Source organism: Brachyhypopomus gauderio, chromosome 7 (assembly GCF_052324685.1).
Source record: "Brachyhypopomus gauderio isolate BG-103 chromosome 7, BGAUD_0.2, whole genome shotgun sequence".
Taxonomy (NCBI): Eukaryota; Metazoa; Chordata; class Actinopteri; order Gymnotiformes; family Hypopomidae; genus Brachyhypopomus; species Brachyhypopomus gauderio.
The window spans coordinates 6,042,460-6,062,459 of record NC_135217.1 but is presented as its reverse complement, the minus strand read 5'-3'; the positions used below and the strand labels follow the sequence as shown (position 1 = coordinate 6,062,459).

Below are 20,000 nucleotides of genomic sequence, written 5' to 3'. Positions count from 1 at the left end.
TTTAATAGCAGTGGGCAAAACGTTATGCCCACAGATGAGTGAGGTCACACATAATTGACATCATGACCATATTAGGACCTTTTGTGCTAAAGAGTTTCTCTCTATAGAAAATGTAAATGGAATTTTCTACATCCAGTGAAAACATTTAAACCCTGGTACATTTTGTCCAATGGCAGTTTTTCTCCCAAACGAACTTTGGAAGCTACTGTGCAATAAAATGACATCAATAAGTGATCCCATGTCCCTCATATCCCTGATGTCAGGTGGACATGTCCCTGATATCTCTGATGTCAGGTGGACATGTCCCTCATATCTCTGATGTCAGGTGGACATGTCCCTCATATCCCTGATGTCAGGTAGACATGTCCCTCATATCCCTGTGATGACCAGAGGAGTTTAAGGGGTGAAAACCACTTTCAGTCTGGTCACGTTGAGAAGTTTAGATTGAATGAAGGTCATACTGCAGGGCTTGTCAAAGCAAGCTATGAACAGAACGGAAAAGTCTGTGTGTCCATATCAGATGAAGAAAGTTCAGGATGCTAACTGCATCATAGCCTATATTTCTTCAAAACACGACAGCTAACTGCAAGCAAAGTAGACACTAGATTGAGAAAACAGGTGAAGAACAGCGATACTAAAAGAGCTTGCCAGTCATATGACACGGTCATTAGCATTAGCTTACATGCAGCACATTCTATATACGCAGGACAACATCTGGACAACTGGATCTTTTATTTACCACAAGGGTGTGATGGAGGTGATTTAAAAAAACTGAAAAATTATTTTTCTCCTTGAAATGGGCATGAGAGCACAGAGCCATGAGAAAACGCCGGAATGACTCCAGCTCTAACGGCTCAGGGACGGCACCGACACCTCCATGGCAACTGGCTAGGCCATAAAACACATTTACACATGTAAATTTGATGCAAAAACAGAGCAAACATTTAGAAACGGACAGATATTTTATATTCATATGAAATATTTTTATACTGAGCACCAGTAGCATATTCTCATTTAGCCTATATTCACAAAACAAACAACAAATTTTCTGCACCCTTGTCAATCAAAAATCAGATCAGGCCCTGAGATGCATACCGACTGGTACACACAACGATGAACTCTCATTGGCTCCTCGGAAACCTGTGCATTATGTTATTTTACCCAAGAGTCATAGTGCCATCTGAGCTGTGAGAACGGGCTAAAGGCAAAACCTCCTCCTACAGATGCATTATGGATGAACATGGTAGAGAGACAGGGAGAGAGGGATAGAGAGACAGAAAGAGGGAAGGGAACAGAGAGACAGGGAGAGAGAGGGATAGAGAGACAGAAAGAGGGAAGGGGACAGAGAGAGACAGGGAGAGAGGGATGGAGAGACAGAAAGAAAGCACAAACAGCAAAGCTGCACAAAGTGAGTAGACGCACTTGTGCTTCCGTGAGCGGGACTCTTCCGTGAGCGGGACTCTTCCGTGAGCTGGACGCTACTGTGTGCTCCAAGCTCTCGCTTTGATACATGGCCTGCATGGCACATTAGACACACTAAAAGCTCTGACTACCGGGTTTGAAAATGCAGTCCTGCCTACTGGGCAAATCTACAACTGTTAATAGCAAACTGTTAATAGCAAACGATATTAGACTGTCTGGCAGCAGAAAATTCTGGGTTATGTTATTCGTGGGAGGGAATGAAAGCGACTTATCCCCATGCTTTAGAGAATCAAATGAACATTAGCCTGCTGCACCAGATTATTTTTAGAATTTAAAAAGCACACAGATGCATCTGGATATATATTTAAGCACACACATTCATTACAGACGTTAACTGACCCATTGTGGCACTCTTGATTTCTTTGATTGAAAGCCTGGCAGTGAGTTCAATAGCAAGACATTATGTCTCCGACTATCCCTACACACGCCTACACACTAATACCTACCATCATGTCAGCCCACACTATCCACACACGATTATTCCCTTAATCTAGTTCAACGAGACACTTTTGGTTTTAGCGACGTCTACGCACGGCATGTAATCTCGTTTGGAGCAAGGCAAGACAAGCAGCTCGGCGTTGGGAGTTTCACCAGCAGCCTGTGAGGAAACACTGAGCTGAACGCTGAGCTGAACGCTAAGAGCGGAGGAGAAACGGACCGCGCCGACCCCAACCGAGGACAAGCGTGCGAGAGAAAAGCCCATGGCTTTTACTGAGATTAGGAGTAAAGACGAAGTCGCAAGGTGAGTATTAAGTGTATTACCATTTAACAAAAGACTTACTGCTTGCAGACTGAACCTCTAAGGCTGAGTTTCGGCTGAAGAATGTAAGAGGAACATTGGTGGTTTGGCCTGTGAGGAATAGTCTGATGTATGAAGTATGGGGCAATAGAGAGATAAAAACCAAATGTAGATACAGGCTTGTGTAGATAAGATTACAATGAGATAATTTAGTACAAAACGCCGGTCCTAGCATGAAAGGGCTTAAATGTCATGGCAAAAAGTCGCTCGCTGATATTCCATTGGGGGCCTCTACTGAAGGCCAAGAGGGAACGTTCCAGAATATTTCAGCAGGCTACAGTATATTTCAGGGGCTGTTTGAGGAGTCAGAGCGTGTTTCAAAGCCACATCAAAACAAACAAACCAAAAAATAGTGCACAGAGAGGAAATGTTGCTTAACATTTTACATTTTCACACAATTCAGAAGGGTTGTTTCTGTGTGTCCCTCTCTCTCCTTTTACACACACGCTCTCACACTTTCTCTCACAGCTTGAACATTTCTGCTTTATCCAGCATTCTTCTGCTTTTTACTTACTCGAATTACTCTTTCTGGCCAGAGAATGACACTGAACATTTTATATGAACCGTTAGCATTGTGTTTCCACGGTGATGCAAGTGTGTAAGTATTTGTCTGGTCATTGTGTGTCCACATGTGTTGCACATATGTTTATGTACACAGACAGCGGAGGAGAAACCAACTTCGATTAATTCTTATCTCATGCTTGTCTTTGCTGCATTTGGCATTCAATGAAAGTATATAATGAAAACCAGAAGAAATTATTAAGATTTTTTCCCACTCCATTAAATTCATTTCCTTGTAAAGCCAGATGAAAACAGCACAGAGAGATCTAGTGATCGGCACAGAGTGGATCTACAGTATGCATGAGTTACCCGTCTACCGCAAAACACGAGGATTGAGCCATAGAAACCGAAGAGTGGAAAAATCTCAGGAGAGTGGCGAGGCTTTAAAGTGTCTCTGCCTGAAATGAGAGATCTTTACGCGAGAGAGTGGAGAAGGAGAGACAGTGCTGGAGGCATACAGGACTTACATCAGCATCAAAAGCCCTGTCAGTTTCCACAACGTGTCAGCAATGACCCACAACCCATCTTGTCAAAAACACACGCGCGCTCACCCCCGCACACACATTTGCCAAATTCCCACATGTAAACCCAACCCCTCATTTACATATTAGTAACAGCTGGCACAAACAGGCAGCAACATCCAAATAAAACGCTGAAAATCCAGAGACGTGTTTGTCATACGTGTTGTGGATCAGTTTTAACCGAGGCTTGTGTGGATGGGTTTGCCCTTCGTCTCTGATCTGAGATCAGATTAGCGGCTCCTCTCAGCACCGGAGGAGGTCGGGGTCCGAACAGAGACGGTGAAGCCCAGCAGACGTCACACACCATCATCTCACCTGTCACTGTCCACGGGTCTGAAGCCAGGCAGGATGTGTTTGAAACTGCTGTTCCGGTCCAGTTTGGGCTGACTCTTTGTCCTCTTGATGGACCCCTTTAACCTGCGACTCAGGAAACCCTAGTAAGAGTCAGAGGGAGCAGGAGACGTGAGAGATATGAGGTGGGGAGAAAGAAGAGCCTCGTCAAAGATCTAATCGAAGGCATTTGAATTTTTTACATAACTCAAGGTCATCCAACATATTTATGCCTTGCGACTCCGTGGGATTTTAATAAATTCCTTTTTTCCACATTCGGCCGCTCCGCACGAAACCTCCTGTTACATCTTACCACTCAGGAGTCAACTTCCTCTGAGCGGCAGTTACCATGGAGACAGCAGGCTGGCATTGAGCATGTGGATCGAAAGAATGAAGGGAGAGGAGGGAAGGAGGGAGGGAGGGAGGGATGGAGGGAGGGAGGGAGGGAGGGAGGCAGACAGACGAGGGGTCAGAGGTAATCACCTCTCTCTGAGACTGCACATCAGAAATGTTTCCGAACAGGAAACACACAGAGACAAACAAGCAAAGAGGACAGAGGATCTAGAGGAGCAGACAGAGAGGACAGAGGATCTAGAGGAGTGGACAGAGAGGACAGAGGATCTAGAGGAGGGGACAGAGAGGACAGAGGATCTAGAGGAGCAGACAGAGAGGACAGAGGATCTAGAGGAGAGGACAGAGAGGACAGAGGATCTAGAGGAGCAGACAGAGGGACAGAGGATCTAGAGGAGGGGACAGAGAGGACAGAGGATCTAGAGGAGGGGACAGAGGATCTAGAGGAGGGGACAGAGGGACAGAGGATCTAGAGGAGGGGACAGAGAGGACAGAGGATCTAGAGGAGCCGACAGAGGGACAGAGGATCTAGAGGAGCAGACAGAGGATCTAGAGGAGTGGACTGAGAGGACAGAGGATCTAGAGGAGCAGATAGAGAGGACAGAGGATCTAGAGGAGCGGACAGAGAGGACAGAGGATCTAGAGGAGCAGACAGAGGACAGAGGATCTAGAGGAGTGGACAGAGAGGACAGAGGATCTAGAGGAGCAGACAGAGGACAGAGGATCTAGAGGAGCAGACAGAGAGGACAGAGGATCTAGAGGAGCAGACAGAGAGGACAGAGGATCTAGAGGAGGGGACAGAGGATCTAGAGGATCTAGAGGAGCAGACAGAGAGGACAGAGGATCTAGAGGAGCAGACAGAGGATCTAGAGGAGCAGACAGAGAGGACAGAGGATCTAGAGGAGGGGACAGAGAGGACAGAGGATCTAGAGGAGCGGACTGAGAGGACAGAGGATCTAGAGGAGCAGACAGAGAGGACAGAGGATCTAGAGGAGGGGACAGAGAGGACAAAGGATCTAGAGGAGTGGACAGAGAGGACAGAGAGTGGAGAGGCATAAAGAGGCACACACACACCTTCTGGTATAAAAGTGACTGCAAACAAACAGTAAGTAGCTGCTCTCTTGACAATTCGAACAGTTGCATATTCTGTGTAATTAGTCCCCTACTGCTCGATTACTTACCAACACACACACACACAAGCCCCCCCCCACACACACAACCCCCCACACACAGCCCACACACACACACACACACACACACACACACACTCCTAATCACAGGCTAATCACTCTGCATTTCAGTGCACCAATCAATTACACTGTCAAAGCACAGTAGATGGTTGTAAATTAGAAGAGAATATAACAGAAACTCTAAAACCAAAACCTATGGCAGGTATGCAGCTGTACACGTTAATCACACTCTCATTCTTCTGTAGGCATGGTGTGCTTACCCAGTAACACACCAGTATTAGTAACACACCAGTATTAGTAACACACCAGTATTCCCAGCCAAGGTTAATATAAACTAAATGGGACATCTGCTTTAGGCATTCTTAATGACGTCACCCAGTTGTTTATGTAAAAACATACAGTACATCCTGGTATTGTGGAACTTCTCATTTGTTTCTTAGCATGAAAGAGCCTCCCTCAACCAAGGACACGTGAGAGCAGGTAGGCATCATTAGATCTACATACAGACAATTCCACAATGAACATACATTCCACGATGAACTTCCTCTACATACGGACAATTCCACGATGAAGACGTCTGATACTGCGTTGCTGGCTGTCCGGCTTCTTCAAGGGCGTCCGGCACATCAGGAATCTGCATAGCTAAGCAGACAGTGCGAAGGCGTAGGGGCTGCCACTATATTCACTCTGTATATCAGCAAATTACTGAGGCTTGACAAGAAAATGAAAGCGAATCAAGTTTGACAAGGAAATTAAAGAGGTAATTAAGAAAGTTATCTCGCCTTATCTCATCAGAGGCAGAACGAGAGTAATGAAGTTCAGTATCTGGGTCCTAAAGTATGTGGCTATAGATTAGCTGAACACACCCCCCCCCCCCCCCCCCCGTTTTTGAGGGGGGGGGGGGGGGTTGGGGGGGGCAAAAAATGCTGGATCACCCCCAGCTGTGATACCAGCTTTTGGTGTGGTCACGTCCTGTTCTGGGAATAAATTCAAAGCGGGAGTTTCCTTCAAGGAAAGCGAGGAATTCTCCAAAGCCAGGTGTGAGCAGGACAAGATCACCATCTCGGTGGTCAGGAAATGTTTGTGTGGGGGAATGTACTGGGCTGGGCTCTTTGTGTCACAATAAAGCTCAACTGACCTACTTAATGTGGTGGTTTACAATTTTTCATCAACTCAACTGTTCGGTCTTGTAGTGCCTTCTTGAGGATTCGTCCCATCGCAAATTGGTCTGGGAATGTTCCGGTATGTTTGCTCATGATCTCCTATGTTTGTAAAGTCTGCATTGACTCCCTTAGCAAATGGGCAGTGCCCAAATTACCCAAACCAAATGCCAAACTCTCCTGCACACTATCAATTTAGGACCGATCTTCTGTTGCTCCACTACCGTTATCTCCACTACTCTGCTGTCCCACACATATGAGGTCCAGGCAGGTGCCTGCGGACGCTGGTCTGGGTCCGGCTGCTAAATCCTCCACGGTCTGTTCTTTCACTTATGGATCATCTGAAGACAACATAGCCGTGCTGATTAGACCTGATTAGACCTGATTAGACCTGATTAGACCTGCCAGCCAAGGTGGATATTGTTGATCTATAACTGATCTTAGTAGGAGAAGAGCAGAAATTCATTAGTGGTGGAGACCTGAACCTACCAAACCCCCCTCCTTTATCCAAGCTGTATGTTAAAAAAAAAAAACCGCAAAATGTATCATGACATTTCCTGAAATGACAAAAAAATGACATGCCATTTAACATCGATTGTTAGCCTGCAAGTGACTCAGCGTCTCCCTAACTTCCTGAGGTCCTGTCATTTATAGCAGTGCAAAAGTTGCTACCTAGCCAGCAGACAGTGATTCTTCCAGTATGTTCAGTGGTGACGTGTTATCAATACCAATAAAAATGAAATCATTTATATTATAAGTCACTCATATATAGCTACTGCACGCTAACCTGCTACATCATATTCCAACTTGCTAGGAACATCTTTCTGTCAAATTTCAAATCCCTGATCTGATACTAGACATTCTCTCTCATGCTCTGCTGGAGATAAGAATGCCAAGTAAGATGAAGTGGTAAGAATCCCAGATGAGTCATCGGAGTGATTATAATAGATCAGTGGCAGTGACTAAACAAAAGCTAACATTCACTTTATGAGCACAAGTCAAAATCTAAGAAAGATGGATAACACCAGGTTCCAGCCGTCCCTGACTGGGGGGTTGCTTCTTCAAGCTTATTACCCAGCTTTTCTCCATAAAACAGTAGCACGACCCCAGCCAGAGATGACATCAAACAATACAGACCACAGCAAAGTTTCAGCGCTTCTGTGCGTTACATCAAAGGCCACCACATAAATCAGCATCGAAACTAAAGGAATTTCACTGCTTTTGCTCAGAAGGGCTAATGACAGTGTGATAGACAATAATATGGCCTGGTGGTTTATCTAATGACATCTTTGCTTGGCTTGTTTACCTGAAGGTGGCAATCATCTAACAACACAGAGGACATTGTAGCCAGAAGCCACAGGCTGAGAAGCTCAACGAACTGGTTCACATATACAGTAAGAACACAAACAGCATTGATCTCATTCTTCTTCCCCTTCCTCTTGAGTACCTCTCAAAACTTCAGCAACTGACTCGTGTCTCTTGGACGCTGTCATGACTCCATGTTCACACAGAACATGTCTGCATCCATCACTTTACCAGTAACTGCTTTACGTACGAAGTAGATCTCGGCACACAAGAGAGCAGGATGGGTCCCAGCTCAACTTAAGTCTGAGCCAAGTTCTTTATTTGAGTCGCATGTTTTAAATTGCAGTCGGTGGCCTTTGTCTTTTGCAGTGTTACTTTTTTTGGGGTGGCCACCATCGTTTTATGTCTGCAGTTCCAAGGTGAACCAGGGTCCTTGTTAGCCACTGCAACTGTCCAGCAGAAACAATGGTGGATGCCATTTAATAAACTCTCCATGAAATCAACAGACAAACTTTAACCATGTCTTTCAATCTCCTTGATTGAAAACCTGTGTATGAAATTCCCACTTATTGACACACTCCAAACCAGGGGAGCGTCTCACTTACCAGAATAACAGAAACACAAATGGACTCATTCTGTCTGAATGAGACGAGCTGTTTCCTCGAGCATGCTTTTCTCCGCGCTCCCACACACACCCACACACATGCACACAGGGAAAAATTATGAGTCAACATACTAGACATTAATATAAACTGAGAAAAACGGCCATGCCGTTTCTCACAACATGCCAGACAGCCCATCTAGGAGCTCTAAATCCGCCCCTGTCCATCTTTGGCTATTTTCGGCCTTCTCCACATTTGTCTTAATGGCTGTAATAAAAATACATGTTCAGGGCACAAGCTTACTGAGAAAGTCTAAACATTGGCCTTGGCTAGAGCTCAGCCATTAACTTTTAATAGAAACTGTTCTTCGTTATTAATAACGTGCAAGAGTGGGAGGAGCTTAGCAGGGGGCAAGGACTGATGGCCATAAAGTGGATGAAGTGATGGGGATAGTGAGGCAAACCAAGTGCAATACCAGCAATAGCCAGTAGAGGCGACAGCAAGCTGATAAGTACTTGAGCCGAGATGAAAGGTACCCTGTCAAATCATAAACCATCTGCCTTCTTCATTTATTTATTTTACTTTTTTGTTTGAGAAGAATTGAATATTAAAGCTTGTAGGCTTAAGCCAGGCTAATGTACGAAAGCTGCAAAATCAAATGCTAAAAGCTAACAGTACCAGCAGACACCATTTAAGCCACGGTTCACGCCTGAAAGAAGAAATCAGGATGCAAACTGATTTAATTACCTCAAAAATTTTGGATTCAAAATAGCATATGCTCTCAGTTAGGCTAAGATGTCTATGAACAAGCAATCTGTTAAATAGAACCCAGCCATCCTTTGGAAGGATGAAAGATTGACGTATACATTTTGGGAAACCAAAAATGTAAGTACTTGTCGGGTGCATATAAATGCGTTTATGAGTGTGGATGCTAGCTACTGAATTAAACCATAACACCACAACTCCAGTTTAGGGCCTGAAAAAGGAAATTAGTTTTTCCCTTTCATCATGCACTGCAAAATGAGATATTTTCCAAGCTAAATTCTCTCTCTCTCTCTCTCTCTCTCTCTCTCTCTCTCTCTCTCTCTCTCTCTCTCTCTCTCTCACACACACACACACACACACACACACACACAAGATGTGCAGATTGAAGCATTTTAACATGTGATTTATCAGATGTGGTGAGCACTTGCAACACAGAGAACTCATCTGGAGTCAATCCATTAACATCAAAACACACACACACACACACATACACAAACAAACAAATATATATTCACAGCACTTACTGTCACTCTGAAGGGTGTGGCTGCAACAGTAGTCTCCATTGTGGGCGGGGCTTTCTCAGGGGCGGAGCCCGGCATGCTGCGTCTTCGCCCTGTTCTCTCAGGAGGAGAATCTGACGGAGAGACACGATGACACAATGTTAACAACTACACACCCGCATGGCAGCAGGTCTCCAGACCTGCTGGACCTTTAACACTGTTTTGGACCACACTGAAAACATTCTCCATCAGTCCATCCTATAAGCAGGACACGAATTGCCAAGTCCTGTCCTACTGCAGGTTGCCGTCTGCCTGTGGTGCATGTTCTAAGCTTCTTTTGGGTCAGTGCTGGGCAGTCCAGGCCCCTTACACCTCAGAAGTTGCCCTGGGGGGGGTTAGGGTTAGCTGGGGGTTGGGCTTCAGCTGGGTTTGGGGTAAGTGAACCTTCTACACCTCCAATCACACACTCAAGAGGGGATGAGTGACCAAAGGCAGTGCCCTGGTTCAAAGGGTGCATGTTTGTGTGTGTGTGTGTGTCAGACAGAGAGAGAAGCCAAGAAGAGACATAGAAAGAATAACTATAGGCCTAGTTCTTGGGGGGAGGGGGCCCATCCCGATAATTCCTGCTCCCACTGCTCATGTGATAGGCTGAGTGGCATGAACAGTGCCCCCCCCCCCCCCCGAACCCAACCACCCCCTCCTACCCCAGAGATAATATGAAACCTGCACCACTGGGAATAGCTGAAAAGTGCAGTATTATTGTAAAGGTTATGTAAATGATTACATAACTGATTATGTACTGATGTAACTCTGCATGCTCTACATTACACAGTAGCTATATATGAAATTTGACACTGTACAGATAGACCATAAGTTATGTTTAAAAAACTGGCAATACAGAATGAATAATGCTCACTAATGGAACTGTGTGTGTGTGTGTGTGTGTGTGTGTGTGTGTGTGTGTGTGTGTGTGTGTGTGTGTGTGTGTGTGTACGTTGTGTATCTCTGCAGAGATTTGATACAACAGAATGCACACTCACACACACACACACAGCTTTTTTTATGTTGTGTTTTGTGTTTCTACGCTGTATCCATGGTGGACTCGTGAGGGTCTGGGGTTGAGGTGGAAACTACCTGGTGCTCAGGAGTAACGGACTAAAAGCAAAACTCGAGGACATCAGGGTCAAGCAACCGAGCCAACACATTACACACCTCACATGGACACACACACACTCACACACTTATCCTAATCTGGGTAGGACTGATAAGAGTTTCTTCCTGTAAATCTTAATAAACAGCTACAGTGGCACATCAAAGCTGGAGGCGTTAAGTGTGTGTTTGGTGTTCAGTCCACACACACACACACACACACACACACACACACACACACACACACACACACACAAAGATTTTAACTTCATGTTCATACATCTGCATATGCTGTATTATTACAGTAGCTGTGATGGGTTTCTCAGTGAATTTAGTCTTTTTTCTAATGTCTAACCTTCATCTTCACATTCACACATGCTGTTAACGACACGTCCGGGTCAGTTTAGGTTATGCTCCTGGGACAGAGAGCCACGCCGCCCTCTCAGTGCCACATCTTCCTATTACACCTCCGTTGTCATCGCTGACTCCCTGATTGACACACACCATCCCATTTGTCAGAAAGTACAATCTCCCCGGCCCGCCGTTCCCATGGCAACTAGATCTCAGCCCCCGGTGAGAATTTGGAGTGCTTTGGCACTCTTTCTAGAGGAAACAATGCCACCTGTCAGCACACGCGTGCACACACACACACACACACACACACACACACACACACACACACACACACACACACACACACACACACACTGGAGCTTACGCAACACCCCACTCCTCAAGCCTCAGAAAGAGTCATAAGATGAATGTCAAGACAATCTCCAGATATACTGACAACACACACTGACTAGACTACTGACACCTGAGATTTTACTCAAAGCAGGAGCCAAAAATCCCCAGACCCATGGGCAAAACCCAAAGATTCATCATGCACTTACATACATAATCAATTCTAATGTAATATAATATAATATAATATAATGTAATATCATGTAATATCATGTAATAAAGGTAATTGCTTGCCAATGGTATGGCATTTCTATCACTAACATGACACTATGCCACAATTTTTAACGATTCTGTCAGTAGGTAGAATTGTATTTGCCATGTCAGGTTATGGACAGGAAGACAGGAAGACAGGAAGAGGACAGTGTCATTTCATAGTGACGGAGAAAAAAATGTTCTACAGTTTGATCTACGCCAGGATTTCAGAACAGAGGCTGGCATAAATGAAGAGAAACAATACAAACATAGCATATGTGTTTAAAACCTTCACACACACACACACACACACACACACACACACACACACACACACACACACACACACACACACACACACACACACACACACACACACACAGCTCTCTAACAGAACATATTAGCAACCTTGGCCTTGTACAAATGACTGACAGGTTTTCAAAAATAGCTTCCAAATTCTCTGTCTGTCTGTATCTATCTCTCTGTCTGTATCTCTCTGTCTGTCTGTCTGTATCTCTCTTTGTCTGTATCTGTCTGTATCTCTCTCTCTGTTGCCCACTTTCAATTCCCTTTTATACACACACACAAACACACACATGAACACATAACAAACGTGGAGTGAATGTGATGTTGTTTTGAACAGCACTTTTGACCTAATCCAATGTTCTGGCTTCAGTCTGCTTTACATCACACATTCACAAACAAACGCACACCCTCAGAGGGTCAGACAACACACTTCCTGGCCTTTGGGCAGGAACACTGTAGTGTTTCCTGGTTTTCTGGTTTTGCACATTCCAAAGACCCCTCAGAACCCACATTACCAACCAACACTGCCATAGCACACTTTAAACCCTAGTGTTGAGACTAGTGCAGTAGATGTGTAGTGTTTGTGTGTGTGTGTGTGTGTGTGTGCTGTCTAGACATCAGAACCTATATCACCAAGTGTGTTTCCTTTATGCACTTGTACAGTGCACTGGGTTCATTTATTTTTAAATGTGAAGCACTTCATGGGTCTGGATTGTAACTCACTCACACGCTCTCTCACAGTTAGCAAGCAGGAAGTTCTCCACAAGGTGGCGCTATCAGATTGGTGCTTCGCATCCACGATTGTGTCCTTGTTATTGTGATTCATGTTTCACATGTTGAGAATTTTGAAATATTGTCACTATAACGATCAAGAATAATTCCTAAAGTAATTCAGAACGTCTTAACTCGCACCTGAGTGTGTGTGCGGACGAATGTGCAGACTCTGCATGACGTGTGTGTGTGTGTGTGTGTGTGTGTGTGTGTGTGTGTGTGTAGCTAGGTCAGCACATATTAAGATTCAGTGTCCCAACACTCTGCTAGGCTCAAGTCCAAGGGAAGTGGTCACGTGGCTGGTCTGAGACAACAGGAAGCAGGTGTAACTCCTAGAGATGACTTGCTTGTTGCAAGGGTGTACATTTTAGAAACAGAAGCTGCTACATCCCATAATTCCAGATAGCCTGACCGAACGGATCTGTGTCCTCCGAGGAGATGACCAGCTGCTGTCACTCAGCATTTGGGGTCAGTTTGTCCTGACTGGATGGTCCATTTCTTACCAAAGGGGAGATGTCTGTAGGCCATAACACCGCAGGTAGACGGGCCTGTGTCTGTAGACCATAACACTGCAGGTAGACGGGCCTGTGTCTGTAGGCCATAACACCGCAGGTAGACGGGCCTGTGTCTGTAGACCATAACACCGCAGGTAGACGGGCCTGTGTCTGTAGGCCATAACACCGCAGGTAGACGGGCCTGTGTCTGTAGGCCATAACCTCGTAGGTAGACGAGCCTGTGTCTGTAGACCATAACACCGCAGGTAGACAGGCCTGTGTCTGTAGGCCATAACACCGCAGGTAGACGGGCCTGTGTCTGTAGGCCAAGTCCATCCTGCTAACACTTCTGGGAAGGAGCCAACAGACTTGGCAGGTGAGCTCATGTGTACAGTTGTAACATGTACCTGCCCTCCCTGACCTGCCCAGTGCTGCTGGCTGCGTTACTCAGATGGACCGTGGGAGTGTCCACGCTTCCTCTTCACGCCCTACACCGCTAGACTTTCTGCAGCTTTAAGCTTTTCACTTTTCACTAGTTTTGTTTGTGAAGGCAACATCACACCTAGCCATGCAAAGCCACTTAAATCACTTCCAGAGCGCTCGCACATCTCATTAACGCTAAAGCTTGCAAGTTTTCTGTTTAGCTCAGCAAAAAAGACAATACAATTTATTCTAGACATTAAGTCACATTAGTTCTGGGGTTAAAAGGTTAAATGGGCATAGGAATTTGCCATAGGCAAGGGCCAGAGTGGAAAGGCAGATATTTTCTCTCTAGTTTTGGGGGGTCAGTGATAAATAGACCAATGTTCAATTTCCAATAAATTAACTTCCCACTTATGTTGGATGACGTGGAAGTATTTTGGGGACACTCACTCCAGGTGTTTACATTTGGACTAGTTTAGAGTGACGGTCTCGTGTAGTTTTTATGATATACCTGTGGTTAGTTACACAATCAAAGAGGCAACACACAGTCAAGCACACAGACACACACAGATGTTCACACATATGCACACACAGTCGAGCACACACACACACACACACACAGATGTGCACACAGATGCACACACAGTCAAATACACACACACACACACACACAGATGTGCACACAGATGCACACACAATCGAGCACACACATACACACACAGATGTGCACACAGATGCACACACAGTCGAGCACACACACACACACACACACACAGATACACACACACACACACACAGATGCACACACAGATGCACACACACAGACCAGCACACAGATGCACACACACACACACACACACACACACACACACACACACACACACATACACACACACACAGGAGCACACACACACACCAGCATACCTACATACACACACACACACACACACAGGAGCACACACAGTAGTTGAGCGCTGTCAGAGGAGGGTCCTTGTTTCCTCTGTTCAATACATCTGTGCTGCACATGTGTGGTGGGAAAGGCAGAAGAAGGAAGCTGGAGCCTTTGTAGATGGCACACACATACACACACACACACACACACACACACACACACCCACAATACTATCACTAACAGAGACCAGACTGCATGCAACTGGTGCAGAAGCCCATGGCAACGTGCACACTGACACAGACTCCATCGTGCCCTCTAATCACCTGCGGCCCTGCCGAGCACTGCAGACACAGTAAAGAAGCATCTTCATGTCACTTCAGGCTGCACTATCCTGAGAGCTGGAATTACAAAACACCTCACTGCCAGTTAGCAGTGGAAACGGAGCATAAAATCCAGCAGGTACGTCACCTAGACAGTAGCGGTCAGCAGAGGGCAGGTGACGAGACGAGATGAGACGAGACGACAAGGGAGAACTTTCCCACAGCTACAGACAGCGTACAGCTGTGATGATGTGAACACTTGTACGTCTTGTAATTGAAAAAAAAAAACCCTGGAAAGTATTTGTGATACTCTGTTAATGCGTAATACTTAAGGAACCTCCTCACTCAGTATCAGGACATGCTGATTTACACAGCACAGTCAAATTCTGTCCGCATAAGCCGAGCAAGCCCGAACAGGTGTTGGTGATACTTTTTCAGAGTGTGAGGTGAAATGGAGCCAGAATGATGTGGGGTTAATGAGGGGGATCACCCGTGTGCGGGCGTCCTGGGCCACCTGCCGTCCGCCTGACTCCTCGCCCATCGACTCGTACGCAAACGAGTTAGACATTAGAGTCCAGCGTCCCTCGCCTCCTCTTCCTGTCCCCTCGTTGTGAACTTTGAGCTCTTGTCCTCTCCGTAATCACTCACTCTCTCTTCTGGCTTTCCTACGTGATCCTGAGCCTCGGCAATCGTAGCGGTGGATTGCACAATGTTTAATGACTTGTAATACCCTTTAGACTGGCGGAACGCGCACACACATATGCAAAATTCCATATGTGCACACACACACACATACTGTACACACACACACACACACACAGAGTCTCATGTGACCCACGGATGTATCACGGGACTCCGAGCTGCTCAGTGTGGCTCCACCCGGGGTGAAACGGGACGCTGAGCCCGGCGCCAACGCACACCAGACACTTCCTCTACAGACGGTCCTGTCACACTTCCTGGTTTCCTGGCAAGGAGCGCGACACTCCATTTACGGGACCAGGACAGACGTGGGAATACTGAGAGCTTAGAGAGCATCACTGCCTCAGAAGAAGCAGGACTGTTCCACAGATGATTCTCACGTGTCGGTGATGGCGGAAACGTTGAGGATGACGCTGCCAAAGCAGTTTTAGTTCAATTGGCCAGTTGTGTTTGCAAATGTTGACCTATCAAATGCCAGAATACGAACGCATCCCACAATTCTTTGCTTAGGAGGCAAAGCTTGGGCTTTGTTTTTCAAAGTGCCGCAGGCAACTGTGTGTGTGTGTGTGTGTGTGTGTGTGTGTGTGTGTGTGTGTGTGTGTGTGTGTGTGTGTGTGTGTGTGTGTGTGTGTGTGTGTGTGTGTGTGTGTGAGAGAGAGAGATAGAGAGAGAGAGACCAGCACACACTGAGATGTCTTACTTTCAGACATTAAGACAAAGATGGAGGAGTATGCAACAAATGTAGTAGCTTTTCAGTCACTCAGTCAAAAGATCTGATGTTTTACAGGCGTTACTAATATTAGGTCTAGGTTATATATGTGTGAATGTGTGAGCGTATGTATATGTGATATGTGAACATGGTTTTGTTCAGGCAAGCTCACATCTATCTTGACTTTTGTGAGTTTTGCATAATCAAATCCGAGACAGTGTGTTCCTGTATTGGTTAAGAGCTGATAAGACCCTCACCTCTGCGTACGGCTTTGCCGACACAAACAGCCACCTCAGATAACGAGTCCCCTGGGTATGAGTCCCACACTGCAGAAACTTTCCACCAAATATTTTGGTCAAGCATGATAGCGTTAGTTTATAGAGAGACAGAGCGAGGCAGAGTGTGTGAGAAAGATACACATACATATGCGCGCACACACACACACACATGCTCACACACATTCTAACACACACACACACACACACACACACACACACACACACACACACACACACACACACACACACACACACACACATTCTAACACACACACACACACACATTCTAACACACACACACACACACACACACACACATTCTAACACACATTCTAACACACACACACACACACACACACACACACACATTCTAACACACATTCTAACACACACACACATTCCCACACACACACACACACACACACACATTCTAACACACATTCTAACACACACACACACACATTCTAACACACATTCTAACACACACACACGCATTCTAACACACATTCTAACACACACACACACACATTCTAACACACACACACACACACACACACATTCTAACACACATTCTAACACACACACACACATTCTAACACACATTCTAACACACATTCTAACACACACACACACACACACACACACACACACACACACACACACACACACACACACGCACACACACACACACACACACAGGCACAAGCTCTCAATTTTAAAAGATACAGATGAGCTCATCCTCAATAACAATCAGTCCAATGGAAACTGATTTTCCCTAATCTTCTGTCCCATGGTTTTTTTCCTGTTTTTATCAGCGGGCATTCCTGTCGGACGCCTTGGTGGCACTGGCCCAAAACCAACAAACACAGATCTTTCTTTCTCTCTCTCTCTCTCTTTCTTTCACACAAGCAAACAGAAAGTTGGAAAAGTTGCTTCTCCTTTCTTTCCATTGTGTACCACTGAATTAGACAGCGTTCAAAGTAGATAATCATCTCCCCCTCTCTCTCTTTCTCTATCTCCCCCTCCCCTCTCTCCTCCTCCTCCTTTTCTCTCATATTGTCTGCACTTCATCTCCAAATGCCAGGGTTTGGGTCATCTGCGCTAATTCTGGATCAATTTACAAACTCAATTCACTGCATTAATTAAATTGCCTATTAGAAACTTCAATTGAATTGACCACAGCTCTCACTGCTGCGTCTAAACACCTCGTTTACTCTTCCTTATTACAGGCGTGACTCGGTAGCTGTCATAATGTCACCGAACGCTTCATAATGACAAATAATTACAGAGAATGTGAGAAAATGCCAGCCCATGTCTGCAATGACATGTTATTGGACAGGCTTACTGATGTACAGAAATCAGCTTTTTACGCTGTCCTGTCTAGCTAGTTTTCCGCATGTGTGCACATGCATGCGCGCGTACACACACACACACACACACACACACACACACACACACACACACACACACACACACACACACACATACACAGAGGGAAAGTAACAAACTCAGAGCAGACACACATGACATCTGAGGAGTCACCTGAGGCCGTTCACTTCAAAAAAGTCCAGCAGCTGGTGGCTTGTTAGAACAATGTTGGGGAAATGTTGTACTATTGTCTGAGGAATGTTTACAACAGCCCCCCACTAACGCTGGAGGTGACTCTGAATATTGTGTTGCATTATAAGTGGATACTTATGCAGCCAGGTCACTCTGCGACTGTATATTGTATTTCCAAAGTTAGTGTTGCCATGGGTTCTGTTACCTTGAGTGTATTGTGTTGACAGGTAATGCAAATGGAGGATATTGTTATTGGTATAACTTTGAAACATTAGTAGTATTATGTTCATATAACAGATGCAGTAAACCCGTTAGAGTAGATATTGTTTACCCTTGTTGCTCGCAGGTCTGGTCCTGCTCCTGGAGCGACTGCGCTGTCTCTGCAGCCGGTTCCGACCCAGCAGCCTGTAATAGTACCCTCGCCTCCCCGAACCTTTCCTACTCACACCCGACATCGTCCGCGCGCCGCTCACACACGCTCGCGCGCGCACGCGCTGGCTCCCCGTACCAGGATGCTTAATCCCAGATTACACAACAGGTTAAATGTGCTCAATCCAAGCGCAAACACCGGAGCGAATGAAGTTCCGGCTAAAGGCGAGACTCGGGATTCTGCCGAAGTGTCCAAAACTTTACAGATAAGTTTTCTCACTGACCAAATCCATAGCAAGAGTAAAGAACGTCCAAAAGTTTTTTTTTCTTCTATATTTACTCAAGATGACTTTCTCTCCAGTTCTCGCGCACAGACGCGCTCGCGCATATTGCCTCCGCACAATTTCTAATGCCCGCGTGCGCTGTGAAGGTGATGGTATGTCATTGAGTGTACAGAAACACACACACAAAGTTTCAGGCACGTGGCAAATCCCGGGTTGGATCTCGGAAGCGCGCGGGAGGGAGGAAACTGGCCAATAAGAAGTAGCCGATGACTCCGCACCAGTGTATGGGGCTAATATGAAGAAATACTGTCAGAAGGTCCTGCTCTTTCAAAATTGACAAAAAGAATTATAGAAATGGGTCAAATTATGAATTTAATCTTGATGTCTAAATGTTAAAGAAAATGTTAATGTTCTTCATAAGAGGTCTTAATGGTCAGTTCAATGATTAGATATCGTGTCCATGCAGAAAGTGCTGGAGCCAAAGGTTTGTGGACATCCTCTGATTTGGGATCAGACAGCAGAGGGTAGGAGACCATAACTGGTCCACGTGACCCGGTCTGAGCACCTGCCAGGTGCTGGAAGGGGCGGGGCCTGGGGATTTCTCATACGCCATGCTCCATCTCTTTACGTGCTTCCTGTCTCAAAGGTGCACGTGCATCCAAGGGACCGGAGCAGGCCTGTTTGTTAAGAGGTCCTTGGCCGGGTGAACTGAAATATACGATGCCACATAACCAGCACTGCTGGAAAGGTCTGGCAATTCTGAACCTGTGATTTTAAAAAGTCCAGGTAGGTTTAACGAACAAAAAAGCAACCCTTATATTATTTTATTATTTTTGCAGTGACAGGAACCACACCGATTTCACGGAAATTGCTCTGTTTGGTGATTGTTGAATGGTTTGTCTGTCTAGTGACCATTTGGGCTTCAAGAGAAGAGTGTGGAGTCCAAGACTATTTAGATTACAACATGGGAACCAAAGTAATATTAGCAACCCTAACATACATTAATAACCATTACAAGGTTATTAAGTATAATACATATTAACATATAGCCTTTTATTATTCCTGGGGGCACCTGCATGACTCCAGTTCCAGTTGGGATATTTTCCAGTCCGGGGCTTGTGTATATCCATGGTCATTAGGGGCCCAGCCACCTTCTCCAGGCACTGGCCTCCTTACCCAATCAGAAACCAGCACTGGCCTCCTTAACCAATCAGAAACCAGCTGAGGGTCAAGCAGCTGGAGTG

General features: G+C 45.6%; 1 protein-coding gene across 4 annotated transcripts in view; it reads right to left on the bottom strand.

The window, feature by feature from the left end:
* Positions 1-20,000, bottom strand: part of dab2ipb (DAB2 interacting protein b) — a 96,692-nt gene that overhangs the window by 45,725 nt on the left and 30,967 nt on the right. For 2 of the 4 annotated variants that reach the window (XM_077011185.1, XM_077011187.1), the window contains exons 2-3: positions 9,591-9,700; positions 3,679-3,797 (exon numbers count right to left, since the gene is read on the bottom strand). In XM_077011185.1, the coding sequence (XP_076867300.1) occupies positions 3,679-3,797; positions 9,591-9,700 (229 nt within the window). Of the gene's footprint in view, positions 1-2,263; positions 2,295-3,678; positions 3,798-9,590; positions 9,701-18,434; positions 18,875-20,000 lie in introns of those variants that run through there. The other 2 variants (XM_077011186.1, XM_077011191.1) reach the window with 2 other exon arrangements.